The sequence below is a fragment of the Pygocentrus nattereri genome, chromosome 18 (assembly GCF_015220715.1).
Source record: "Pygocentrus nattereri isolate fPygNat1 chromosome 18, fPygNat1.pri, whole genome shotgun sequence".
NCBI classification, from domain to species: Eukaryota; Metazoa; Chordata; class Actinopteri; order Characiformes; family Serrasalmidae; genus Pygocentrus; species Pygocentrus nattereri.
This window is the reverse complement of record NC_051228.1, coordinates 36,946,814-36,961,175: the sequence shown is the minus strand read 5'-3', so window position 1 is coordinate 36,961,175 and position 14,362 is coordinate 36,946,814. Positions and strand designations below refer to the sequence as shown.

At 41.7% G+C, this 14,362-nt stretch overlaps 1 protein-coding gene across 1 annotated transcript in view; it reads left to right on the top strand.

The window, feature by feature from the left end:
• Positions 1-13,584, top strand: part of LOC108423767 (short transient receptor potential channel 4-like) — a 37,568-nt gene extending 23,984 nt beyond the window's left edge. The window contains exons 4-11 of the mRNA XM_017691300.2: positions 257-593; positions 3,593-3,732; positions 4,561-4,883; positions 7,011-7,206; positions 8,905-9,096; positions 10,569-10,610; positions 10,884-10,973; positions 12,023-13,584. Coding sequence (XP_017546789.1) covers positions 257-593; positions 3,593-3,732; positions 4,561-4,883; positions 7,011-7,206; positions 8,905-9,096; positions 10,569-10,610; positions 10,884-10,973; positions 12,023-12,634 — 1,932 coding nt within the window. The 3' untranslated portion in view covers positions 12,635-13,584. The remainder of the gene's footprint in view (positions 1-256; positions 594-3,592; positions 3,733-4,560; positions 4,884-7,010; positions 7,207-8,904; positions 9,097-10,568; positions 10,611-10,883; positions 10,974-12,022) is intronic.
• The last annotated feature ends 778 nt before the right edge of the window (positions 13,585-14,362 follow it).

Below are 14,362 nucleotides of genomic sequence, written 5' to 3'. Positions count from 1 at the left end.
ATTCGCCCCCCGTACTGTATGCCCGATGCCTTCTTTAAAAGCTCTGTTCCAGGGTTAGACTTTGCTGAGACAGAATGAGCTTTGATGAAAATTTGAATCGCCATATAAAAACATCCATTGGGCAAAAGGGCTTGTTCCTATGTATCTGACTCATTTGAGTTCCTACACCTGTTCCCCTGATTTGTGGTGTGTTTTTAGTCAGATTTCTTGTTTTAATGAAATTCTCATTCTTTTATCCTTGTGTGTGACTGGTTAGTTTGTAGCGCAGCCGAACTGTCAGCAGCTCCTGGCGTCCCGCTGGTACGACGAGTTCCCCGGCTGGAGGCGACGACACTGGGCCTGCAAGTTCATAACGTGCATCTTCATCGGCCTCCTGTTCCCCCTCTTCTCCATCTTCTACCTGATTGCTCCCAAGAGCCACTACGGCCTCTTCATCCGCAAGCCCTTCATCAAGTTCATCTGCCACACGGCCTCCTACCTCACCTTCCTCTTCCTCCTGCTGCTGGCCTCCCAGCATATCGTATCCCAGTCACCAATGCGACAGGGACCCCCGCCGACCATCGTGGAGTGGATGATCCTCCCCTGGGTGATAGGTAGGGCGTCATGATGCCAGAACAATACATTGGCAATAACAATAATTCTTTGGCTGTTACAGCAATGAAATAAATAAATAAGAACACATTTGTTAGACTGAGCACAAAAAGGTTTTCATACTCACTTTCAAACTCAATGTGACAATCAAACAGGCAAGTAAATAATTTAGACATGGCTTTAATCAACTCGATCAGAGCGAAAGATTCACAGACACTCTGGTTGCAGTACATGATCCCAGCCGTGATGTTATTGGTGATAACTCCCTCCTCGAGTGTCTCTACTGCTTTAATACAGCAGTTAAATAAATACAGTAAGAAATGAATAAACTGGCCGTGAACGCGGCTTTAATATGTTTTAATGTTCAGCTCCTTCCTCCTAATTATAGCTCCTTAACGAGCAGCTCGTTGCTACGTCAGAGTAACGAGCTCCGCCCACTCGCCGCTCAGCCGGCAGTTCGTTCTCCAGCTCCTTACACTAAATTCCCAAACTGTCGTCACCACTGAGCAGCTTTTCAGTCGGCAGCTGTGACAGAAGAACAGCTGAACAACCTGGAATCAGCCAGAAATGAACCCAACACCATTCACCAGACGGGTCTGATCTTCAGAGTCGGACCAAATCAGACTGAGCCGTAAAACTGACCCAATATCAGGTTCAGCTCAGCAATGTCTATATTTATATATATATATATATGCCTGTTTTTAATTTAATGCCAGCAGCAACACATTCCAAAATAGATGGGAAGCAGGCAACAAAAGGCTGGTAAAGTTGTGTAATGCTAACAAAAACACCTGGTGGTTAATTTACAACAGGACAGTAACATGATTAATATAAAAAGAGCCTCTCAGAGAGGTGGAGTCTTTCAAAGTAAGGATGGGGAGGGTTCATCACTCTCTGAAGACTCGGCAGGCAAATGTGTCACAATTCAGGAAAAACATTTCTCGTTGTAAAATAGCAAAGAACTTTTGCTTTTCATCGTCTAGATTATATGATATCAGTAAAAGATTCAGAGAATCTGGAGAAATCTCTGTATTTAAGCAACAAGACCAAAAAAAACAATATTGGGTGGCTGTGATGTTCAGGCATTAAAAAGGTATTAAAATCAGACACGATTCTGTAGTGGAAATCACTGCATGGCCTCAGAAACACTTCTGAAAACCACTGTTTGTGAAAAATGCTGCCGCATTCTCTGGGCCTGAGCTCATTTAAAATGGACTGAAGGGAAGCAGAAAAGTCTTCCTGTGGTCCGATGAATCAACATTTTTGGGAATCATGGATGCTGTGTCCTCCAGAGTAAAGACCAGTCAGCTTGTTATCAGTGCACAGTTCAAAAGCCAGTATTCATGATGGTTTAAGGGGGCATTAGTGCACATGGCATTGCTCGGTAGTAAAAGAATCCGGGTGCGAAACCGACCTGCCTGCAGTCCACATCTCTCACCCACTGAAAACATTTGCCGCATTATGAAATGAAAAAATCCAACAAAAGAGACTCTGAACAGTTAAGCAGCTGAAATCCTGTGTTAAGCAAGAACAGGAAAACATTTCACGTTCATAACTACAGCAGCGTCAGTTCCCAAACACTTAGAGTGCTGTTAAAGAAGAGGTGATGAAACACAGTGGTGAACACGCCCCTGTCCCAACTTTTTTGGAAAGTTTTGCTGGCATCAAATTCAAAATCGATGTACATTTTCCACAAAACAATATTTCTCATGTTTCAACATTTGATATGCTGCCTTTGTGCTATTCCAGTAAATACAGGGTTTACATGATTTGCATAGCACTGCTTTCTATTTTTATTTACATTTTGTACATGGTCCTAACTTTTTTGAAAAAAAAAAAAAAAAGGTTTGTATATTGTGTGAGAATTTTAGGACAATCAGGCCATCAGAAATGCTCCAAAATCACTTGGAATAAAACCTCTTTACATCAACTTCTATTAAAAGCTAACCCTGTAAAGTTTTTCGTTACGATATGTTGAATAAAACTCTTCACCTCTTCAACTTCTACACTATTACAGTACAACTATTACATTGTTTACCACATAGCATTGAAAAAGCATTGCACTTTCAATACACCTAGTTCTAGGTAACTTAAGCCAGGAGTTCATGGGGAATAAACCCAGCAGCTTGGTAGGAGGTATGGGTGGCTTGGAGGCAATACGATCTAAATTGGAATATGGTATCCCATTAACATTGGGATGCTGTTTTCCTGCTAGGTGCCAACTCTTTAAATTGCATTCAGTGGAAAAACGTGGATTTCCGAGCTAAGCGAGCCATTTAGCCTTTCAGTAGATATTGCCTGATATGGGCCCATCAGATAAGGCTTCTTGGCTGCCGTGTTCAGCCGGGTTCATTTTCTGTTGAAGTGTTTAGAGCTCGTCGTCCCAACTTGATTTTTAATGGACTTGGCTAAGCCGATACTACCAAGCCGTTGTTTTTTTTCCCTCTCTGGGAGTTTATCACTGTGTGATCTGTGCAAGAGCTCGCTCCTGTGGATAAAGTGGGCGAAGTGTATAGAGCACATTATGCAGTTTTATTTGTGCTGGAAATGGCACAGCGTTGTCTCTGTATTCGGTACAGATTGTTATGCTGTTTGGTTAATATTTTAACTTTATAAGGCCTTTTTGGTCAATGGGCTATGATATAGCTAAGCTACTTAACTCCCTACCATGTCTCAGTAATGGGGAATGCTTAATGGTAATGGAAATGAAGAAAGACAGTCATGTTGTCTAATGATTGGTTATAAAAAGTGATCACTAGCAGCGTATTAGGCGAAGTTGTCCTCTTGGTAATTTGTTTTACCCCTTGCCTAATGAATCCTGCTGGCAGGCCTGAAGGGGAAAAAAAAAAAAAACGAATGCAGACTTTCTGGAGCCGAGCGCTTTGAAGAGCAAAACTGTTAGCATGAGTGGGAAGAAACACAGATGAAGTGTTAGAAACATGAGTTTGGGTGAAACATCTTGGTGGACGGCTGTAACATTTAAAGATGTCATTCTTTGCAGGCTTCATCTGGGCAGAGATCAAACAGATGTGGGATGGGGGCCTTCAGGACTACATCCACGACTGGTGGAACCTCATGGATTTTGTCATGAATTCTCTATATCTAGCCACTATCTCCCTGAAGGTTGTGGCTTACACAAAGGTATGCTATAGACCAGAGGTCACTAATAGGCAGATCACGGTCTGAGTCCGGACCCAGTTGCTGTCCTATGCAGATCTGGACCTGTAACCAATAAACTATTGAGAATTATTTATTTTGGTCCTAGTTTAAATCGGCATAACTTTTCTAGCCTTTGCTGTAGCTTTAGCGGCCCGAGAGACTCACAGCCCAATCGCATGCACTGTAAATATCACACGTGATGCTACTCAGCCAATCAGATCTGTGCATTATGATGAGCTCTGAGACTCGAGTGAGTGACGCCACACAGGGGAGGGACGTGGAGAGAAACAGCAGTCAGAGAAGAAAGTGAGTCAGAGGGAAGTTATTCCACATGACGTGATCTGAAAAGAGAAAACTGACAGTAAATGTTGTTGAAATCTGACCGAATTGGACTTTATTTGATCTGATATTCAGTAAATGTTGTTGAAATCTGACCGAACTGGACTTTATTTGATCTGATGTTCAGTTGTCGACTGTATAAGATGTTGATATTCCTACTCGGCTACTTCAGTAAACAATATATGGCACTGAGTCATGATGTTAGACATTATCATGTTCCGGACCTTGGCTTGAGGAAATTCTCTAACTGGACCTTAATGAATTTTAATTAATGACCCCTACTATAAACCATTGTGCTACACAACTGCCTCTCGAAGGGTTCTTCTGCCTTTTGTTGTTAAAGTAAAAGTTTGGAAAAATTTCATTTTCAAGATGATTCGTTGGATTCTTTGATTCTGCAACTGTGCTTATATTAGTAACTCTTCACAAACCCACTTGGAGAGGATAACCTCTTGGGACTTGTCTCCACAGTACAATGGCTGCAGACCTCGAGATGACTGGGAGATGTGGCACCCTACCCTGGTTGCAGAGGCGCTGTTTGCCATCGCCAACATCTTCAGCTCTCTGCGCCTGATCTCCCTCTTCACAGCCAACTCCCACCTGGGCCCCCTGCAGATCTCCCTGGGTCGAATGCTTCTGGACATACTCAAGTTTCTCTTCATCTACTGCCTGGTGCTGCTGGCCTTTGCCAATGGTCTCAATCAGCTCTATTTCTATTATGAAACTAATGCTACCAACACCACAGGCTTCTGCAAGGGGATTCGCTGTTCACATCAGAACAATGCCTTTACCACGTGAGTGCAACACGTCTTCGTATAAACCGGAAAAAATGGAGTTAACAAAAGCACACACACACACACACACACACACACACACACACACACACACACACACACACACACACACACTTTGACACTTAAGTTTAACTTTATACAGAGCCATCTTGCATCTTGGGCCCACTGCCATTTCGTATTATTACCACTACCCCTTGTTTTCTTGTCATGTTGCCACTTGGAATTGCTTGGAATTGGCTGAAGTTACATTTAGGGAGTCGTATGCCTTCAAAGAGGAGGGATTTGAGAGCTATTTATTATTGCCCAACCCTAATTTTTTCGGTGATATGAAGCTGAAGTCAGATATTCACCAGCTTCTCGTTTGATTTTTCCTGTTCCACCTTAAATGCTGCAGCAGTTACATGGCTGCACCCCAGGCATTAGGTGGAATGGGAAATTTAGCTAACTAACAACCGAGACAGCAGCATACTACTAGCAACTTCCTATGCTTGTTATGATGAAAGGGACCCCGATATATTAAAAAGACATTGGGTCGAGGTTCACTGCTTTGCCAAAAATATACCAGCCAATAGTTTAAAAGCAATGGCTGTGTTTACAAGCAAAGACTTAATAATCCAGAAGTATGCGCATGATTAAAGTTACTATGACAGCGATACCACGTGAGTCCAGTCAGAGTGAGATGAGCAGCAGTGAGCAGTGATTGTGTTTTTAATTGCTTTAAAATGATGTCAGACTAAGAAGAAAACATCCATCACATGTCCTCGTTAAAGAAGGAGAGAAAGACGTCATATTCTGAGACATATAAGCTGGACGTCCGTCCCACCACCGTCTTTTAAAGATCAGTGCATGAACTTCGTCTCCTCTGCAGGCCAGTTTCTGCTACGCCATGTTGAACAGTATAAACTTTCACTATGACGCGACGCACATGCAGAACGGTCTTGAACTTTCCGATAGGGAATGTAATCAGATACAGACATTTACACAGTTATCCTTCTATTTAATGGATTATTTACAGGACTACCCACCTCGTAATCCTATATTCTATTATGATTCAGCTATTAGCAGTGGAAGCCTTGTATCAACAGCATGCACACACACCACCAACTTACCTGGGCTCAAGCTCATCTATACTCATGGCCTGAGTTACTTGCACATCTGTGAAGACACCATTGACACTGAAAGATATATACACATTTTGGATCAACATATACTGCCTTCTAGATGACGTCTTTTTCAGGGACATCTTATTTCAACATGCCATATTCTGGAGGTAGTTTAACAGCTTGGCTGCAAAATCCAAGACTGCATAACAGTAATTTCATTTCAGTTACAACACTTCATCATGTAAAACCAATCCTGTCCGAGGAAGACTGGCCACTATCCAGTACATTTTAGTGCTGTCCTGCTCAAACACACTCATTTTAACTCAAGAAGGACTTGTTAATGAGCAGTCCCATCACATGTATTCATCTATGCTGCTAGGCTAGAGACCCAAAGACCCATCTAGATGTATAAATAATATCTGATCAGGGGGAAAATAAAGATTCCCTGTAGGAAAAATTATAACAGTGGTTCAGTGGTTCATTATAATAGTGTAAGCAATGGACTCCATGCACATATGATTTTACAGGGGCTACATTAATTTACCAAGAGCAGAATTCATGCCATTTAAATAATACTGGACTGAGAGATCCTATGAAATGAACAGATGGAAAAGGCAACATAGAGCCAGCCATATTTGACCATAGGCCAAGGTTGATATTCTCCACGTTTTCACAGAAATGTGCAGCATCTGAGCTCAAGACAAATCTGTTTTAAGCACTTCTAGCACCAATGTTCCACAACATCATGTCTGAAAGTGTCCAGGAGGGTCTTAATTAGTGTCCTTAATGTGAAGGAGAATGCTACAGTAGTGTAAATGAGAAAAATATTGCAAAATAGTCTGAATGGTGGAGACCATCCCGGAGACCCACAGCAATTACCCACAGAAATGGCACACCAGCTCAGTGCTTGGGTTTGTGGGCATTTGTGGAGAACATTTACTTAATGTGATCACCCAGAGATCTTTCCATGCCTAAAAAAAAAATAGTTTCTGTCCATAATCATGAATTCTTTGTCTCATTTTAGGTTATTTGAGACACTTCAGTCCTTGTTCTGGTCCATCTTTGGCCTCATCAGTCTGCATGTGACTAACGTTGACCCCGACCACCAGTTCACAGAGTTTGTGGGAGCCACCATGTTTGGGACCTATAACATCATTTCTCTAGTAGTGCTTCTCAATATGCTGATTGCCATGATGAACAACTCCTATCAACATATCGCAGTGAGTCTTACATGTCTTTTGACCTGGGGTCATTTCTGTAGAACGTCTTAAAGTTCAAAGGCCTTTAAATTGAGCGTGATTTATTTGTTTGCTTTATTTAGACTCGAATAAAGCAACTCAGACATGTGCACAACTGATGTCTTGAACAGCAAATGCAATTTTTCAGGAAATGAAATGTTCGATTTTAAGCAAACTTTCACAGGTGACATGAACATGCGTTGGCATGACGACAACAAAGATGATGAATTGGCTATGTCCCAGTAACTAGAGGTTTTTGACAAATGTCAACAGGATCAGTTTGTCTGCATCCTTATGGTTTACAAAGCTGCGGTTTACTGTCTGCACTGGATGTGGATTTGCATGATACCCACAGGATCCAGCACAATATTTTGCCACGTGGGACATATTTTCAGTGTTGCTTGCGTGAGTGGGTGGGAATCAGACCGCTTCGGGTGGGAGCGGGCAGAAGCATGCATATAGAGAAATCCTGCAAATGAATGATTATGCTTAATAAAGTAGAACAATCGCTAAATCATATCTGTAAATAATAAAACAGTTCAAATGAATAAAGTCATTCTCAAGCAACTGATCAAGTGAACAGGCAGATTCTTATAGGCCTGATTCACACATACTGCTTTGTTTGTTAAGTGGCCAGTGCTTTCAAACAGTCCCAGACACCACACTGAAGCCCCGCTGTGTTTAGAGAATAGATTTTTTCCATGCGCTGCTCACGTCTCGCAGCTAAATACACTGGAAATCAAAACTTGAAAAGGTGATTTAATGTAATTTATTACAAAATAACAGTTAAACATTCCGTGCTGCAGACAGGTTTCCTGGTTGGTCCACCAGGCTTGAAACTTGCCTAATCAAAAGCACATTTATAAATGGCATTTCTATTGAACAGGGTGACTAACGTGACCATCTGGAAAAACGAACATCGGTATTACTTTCAGCACAAGCGCTGCATTTATGAAAGGCCAGTGTGTCCGAGCTATAGCGCTCGCGCTGCTGCTTGACTTACTCCACGCAGAGGCAGCGTGTCTGGATTAGGTGTTAAAAAGACGGTGGAGCCTTCAGTCCGACGGTCACAGCTACTCAGCAAAACACCAAAAATAACCGCTCTGTGGTTTAATTCCTGCTTTGAGTTTACTGGGAATAAACAGAGTTTGGTGAAGTTACTCACAGAGTGTCTGATGACCATGACTACCCTGTTATTTCAGCAGAGGATAACGCATTTGTGATTAGACGGTGTCAGATATTGGATGCGGGTGGGATTGTGTGGGCGGGAGCGGGACAGATGATTCCGATTTTGTGGGAGTGGGTTGGACCAGGCCTGAAAAACAGTCCCGTGCAGACCTCCACTACAGACATCCAAACTATTTGTGAAAGCCCTTAATGAGCTGTTGAAACTGTTTGTTCTCCTTTTTAAACTTCTGTGAGCAGAAAATGTTATTTTTTTTCCACTTGAAGACATTCTGCTTTTTTTTTTTTTTTCATGGTTCAAACAACACAGTCAAATTTCCCCAAAACTGCATCCGGCGTGTATATTTGTCATTTTGGAAAAAAAAAAAAAGAATATTTTGCATCTTCATGCCAGTTATTCAGGTCATGCTCAGTGTGTAAAGGCTTCTTAGTGCTAATCTTGTTTTATGGTTAAGTTTTATTCTCTAAATAAGTTACTCCACTGCCATTTCATAGGATCATGCTGACATGGAGTGGAAGTTTGCCCGAACTAAGCTGTGGATGAGCTACTTTGAAGAAGGAGGTACTTTGCCCCCTCCATTCAACATAATCCCCAGTCCAAAGTCTGTGTGGTACCTGATCAGGTGGATCAAGAGGAACATCTTCAGGATGACAGCCAAGAAAACAGAGACTTTTGGGTCGATTAGTGTAAGACTTTTCTCCTCTTTTACAATATTTGTGATATGCAAGGTATCAGACAATCATAGCTTGAGTTTAGAGATGCAGCAGCAGGTTTTTACACTTTGCCCCTTGAAATGACTCTGTTCAGTTCTGTCTGTGCTGTGGGCAGTTCTGAGACATTGAGCTTCATATTGAGATTCTGCATTCTAAATAGCACAACTGATCCGCGGGACATGTCTTTTAATACATGAAAATGACAGACAGCCTAAATTCATTCTAAACGTACAATAACAAAAATCTAATAATTTGCAAATGGGATTTTTTGGAACAGATCAAGTGCAGACAGAACCTAATAACCCTAAGAACTCACTTTCTGCTTGGAACTATAAGATTCTATCTGGCAAAACATGAAAAAAGCAATGATTTTAAAGGAACACAAACAGTTTATACTCATAATTTGTTTTGAAATATAAAATTAGTCTTGTAATAGACTGTCTACATGTACCAGAAAGTTAAATAGCTTAGGGTTAATGCTTTAGATTACATATTTACTTTTGTAAAGGGTGTTAAATAATTAAAGTCATTTTTAAGACAATGGCCTGAGCAGCTCTGGTGAATTCCGTGCCCAAGAGGGTTCAGGCAGTGCTAGATAATAATAATGGTCACACTAAATATTGACCACTTGAGCAGAATCTGGACATGTTCACTGTGAGGTGGACTCACTTGTGCTGCCAGCTATTTAGACATAATGTCTGTGTGTTGTTCTTTTCAGAGGACAGTAAATCTGCACTGCTATACAAGCTGCACACTGACCACTTTAAGTTATAAAGTTTTATTTCTATAGTTTCGTCCCATGAAAAGAGTGAGACGTGAGATGTGAGGGGTGCACTCACTTTTATAAGATAAGGCAGGTTTTATATCAGAAATGTCACAATTTGGGAGAAAGAAGAAAAAGAAAATATGGATTAATGAATGAAATGTTATAATTAAGACCCCATCAATTCAAACCAAGACTTTATAACATGCAAGACAATCCGATTTTAAATGAAATGTTTCAGCTGCATGTTTTCATGTTTCATAAAGTTTCATGAACGTTTCCCATAGTCACTGAGCAGAGTGGCGGCATGACAAAGAAGCAGAACCTCAAAGTACTGACTGGCTCCCGGGTAGAACCTTATAGAACCAAGTTAGAGTTTAACTTTGGAGGTAGAACCTTTCTGTTTTCTAGATAAACAGTCCAGAATTCTCACATAATGTTATCAACTTGTCACAGTAGAAGAACATGTGAAAAGCTGAATTTGGACTAAAATATCAGAATTTCTAACTCCAAGGGGCCGACTTGTAAACGTCATTGTGCTGTGCCTTAATCTACTCGCTCCTTAAACCTTGATTCTCTCGCACTGTCTATTCTGGACGCTTCATTGTCTTAGAACAAAACAAGCCACAGGCAGTGAGTCTGTTGTTAAGTCAATAGTCAAGTGATTTCTATCCTCCCACAGAGAAGAGCTGCTGAGAACGTCCGCATCAATCACCAGTACCAGGTAATGATGTCTCATTCGACTCCATCGTCCATTATTCCTGTCTGCCATTGTACGATATATCAAACCCTCCAAAGACTTACTGCTCACAACGTCTTTATCTTTTGATCGCTTATATCATAAATCACCTTGCGCCTTTCACATTTCTGCCTCTAATCTTAGCGCCACAGACACTTTTAGTGCTCTGTTAAGCATCATGTGCTAGTCTGGCTAGTCTCATATTGATGGTGCTCTTGCAGGCAATCAGTCTCGTCTTTTCTTGGTTGGTGCTTTTAGGAAGTGCTGCGAAATCTGGTGAAGCGCTACGTGGCTGCGATGATCAGAGACGCCAAGACTGAAGAGGGTCTGACAGAGGAGAACTTCAAGGTGACTGGGTCTTTTTTAATATTGGCAAAGTGATGGGTTACTATTATGTAGAGGGTTATAGTTCTTCACACTCACACATATCAGAACATTGTTCTTTAAAGAATTATCCTTTGAAAGATTCTTTGGGGAATCAAAATATAGACGTTTCTGTGCTCGGTAAGCATTAAAAATGAATAATTACGCAGCAATTATGGTTCTGCTCAATTGCTCCTCCCATCCTAGAATCATCAAGGACCACATCCCTTTGGTTCCCAAAGGAGTGTGTACTCAAATATTAGGGAGCATCAGAAGAGGAAAAAATGAATAATTTGGCAACTTCACGACAGCAAGCTTCCAAAGAAGAGAAATGGTGGCAAAAGTAGACAAACTGCTGGGCCCATTAGTTGGTTAACTAAGTTAGCAGGTAACAGAAACATTAGGCTTACAAAACTTGTTTGGCATCAAAATGAAAAACTAACAACCTTGCCTGAAGTCAGTCTGGAGGATCTCATTTTCAGCTGCCCCACTAACCAGCTTCTGTTTATTTCCCTGTTTATGAGTCCAGTGAAATCAATCGTTTGAAATGTTGTTCCAATTGCTCACAATGAAATATACACGGTTTAATCCAGTTGAACAAGGAGCAACTCTTGAGGCTCAATTTCATGCCAAAACATCGAAGATTCTAAAAGGGTTCACAAACTTTCAAGCACCTCTGTAAGCACTGTTTCTCCAGCCAGGCTAATCCTGCTCCTGCTGACCCTCAGTACGCCACAATCACCCGATCCAACTCATCAGCAGATTATTCAGAATTAAGTATTTTAATGTGTTTTAACGTGTAATTTTAATATAGTTAGATTAAACAGTTTTCTGTACTGCCTTTACTTCCCTCTTCAAGATACTTCATTGGAAGGGTCTAGTCTTTAAACCAGAAAATCTTTCTCTAAAGACTACTGCACTGCTCTAGGAGGCAAGTAGGCATGTTTAGACCAGATGTAGCTTAAATTGTTCATTTCGGCCAGAGTGTGTATTACAAAACCAACTGACCTCTCATTGACATGCATGTCTTTCAGGAGCTGAAACAGGACATTTCTAGCTTCCGATATGAAGTGCTAGGAATGATGAAAGGACACAAACCAGGGATACAGTGTCCCAAAATAAGCGCCGGGGCCTCGAACCTGGCCTATCCTGACCGCCCTCTCAAGAGCTCTGCAGCTCCCTCTGGAGGACAAATGAAAAGCAAGCTTAAACTTCTCAGCGTCACCACATCTGTTCTCCAGCAAAATTCAAAAGCAAGTGCTAAAGGCACGGAACATTCTCTGGCTAACGGCTCAGTCCCTCAAGCTTCGGAAACGACTCCTTCTGACAAGACAAAGAGAGACTTCTCTGGACTTTACCACCAAATACGTCATAGAGGGACAAACAGTCCCGGCAGGATCTTCTCAGTGTGTGAGGAAGTTGATGAGTCTGACACCGAGCACCTGGTGGAGGATAATGGGAAGGACAAGCCATCCCAGATGCTGACCATGGACATGGTCAGTGAAAGTGTTGTGCTCAGAGATGGCGGGAATGAGGTAGAGGACATGCGGGGGGAAGAAAGTGAGAGATCTGCACAAATACCATGCATATGTGAGGCAAATGACAAGGATAGTGAAAATGATGAGGAAACGATAAGCAGATTATAGTAGCATATGACCGCTATGTGAGTGACAATCAGGCACGGGTTAAGGCCAAAACTGCTGTGGCTTCTTCTGGAATCGACCAAGCCGAGCAGAGACGTCGATGAGACTAGAGAAGTCTGGAGAAAGGTTGATCAAGACCATAAATGGTAAATCACAAACTCCTTGACCCCAACAGTATCCAGCTTGCAAGAATGACCAGTGCAGAGCATGGACATGGCTGTGACTGTCCTTCTGAAGAATTCTGTGGAGGAGACTCAGGGATGACTGTTACTTTGGGAGACTTCTATTGCCTAGTATGGTCTCCACAGTAGCGGTAGGCCACAGAGTGAGGATAGGACTCTTTATGTTGCCAGTAACTTCTGTCCATTGCTAGCTTCAGTCAACCGTCCTAAAACTCATGAGATTTCACTTTGCGACGTTTTGTGGCTCTAGGTTTTAGGTTTCAGCCTGGCATCCCGAACTCAGTACACAAAAAGTGCACAAATACACAACATCCATGAAAACGCAGGACCAAACCGATGGTTGGCCATCTGGGCCACGTTGGACATCAGAGCGCCTGTGGCTGACTGTTGCCCACTGTTTGTGCAGAGTGTCCTGCATAATTGGATCTAGTCAGCTTTTACAATGGCAGCACAAACACCAAAGTTATATCACTACTAATTAACTTTTTATCTTTAGCTTTAAATGTCCAAACCCCTGTGTGGTGTTCAGGTCTGTGGGACCCATTTTCAGTGTTCACCAAAAGAAAAAATAATGTAATTTGTTATTTTAACCTCAGTTTCCTTGGTCTTTGCTCATTTTCTATGGAGAACATTGAAAATCGGTTATTTCATGTGTCTTCACTCTGTTCACCCCCCACACGTTTATATTACACATGTGGTGCTGGGCTGAACCTGCGGGGAGTAAAAGTGTGGAGGTGCTGTGTCCTTCACTCTGTCCTCCTCCTACATGGCCTGCTGCTAGTGTGTGTGTGTGTGTGTGTGGACAACATGGACAGGCTGCTGACTGGCTACAGCTGCTAAAGTAGAACCCTACACTGGCCACTTGTGATATTTTAACCATCTGGTATTTTTACATAAATGATTTGGCTGTATTGATTTAAAAAAAAAAACAATAATATGGTGGGTCCACCAGCCCACTGAGTAACAAACAAACACCACACAGGGGTTAAATAAAGTGTTTGAATATTGCATATGAAATTAGAAAATATTTAATATCGTTATGAATAAACTTTCACACAGAAGATGTAAGTGCTTTTATAACACACTAACATCATTTTTTTTTTTATTTTACTATTTTTATTTCCACACACCAGGCTTAGATGAAACATTGGTGTTTGAACTTTGTAAGACATTCAAACAATATATTCTTGGCTTTGAATGTTGCCGTTTGACAGTTCTACATTTGTGGTCTTTGCGATGTGTTCGAGTGCAAATTTTCATGGCAGGCGAGAGGCAGTGCTGACGGAAGGCTATACTCAGTAGACCTCCCTTCCCTCAGTCAGTGTATTAAACCAGCAGATGACTGACAATTCAAAGCAAAAAGGGGTCATTTTGGCAGAAACAGTGTGGTGGTTTAGGTCTGTGCGGTGTGCGCCGCTTGTTGAAACTCTTTAAACTGTGATGTTTGTTCTGAGACCTCCCCTCCTGACTGTGATTGATCCATGGTCTGAGATTTTCTTCTGTCTGTGATTGGCACACTGCACAAAGCAGGGTTCTAACAGTGCCAAGA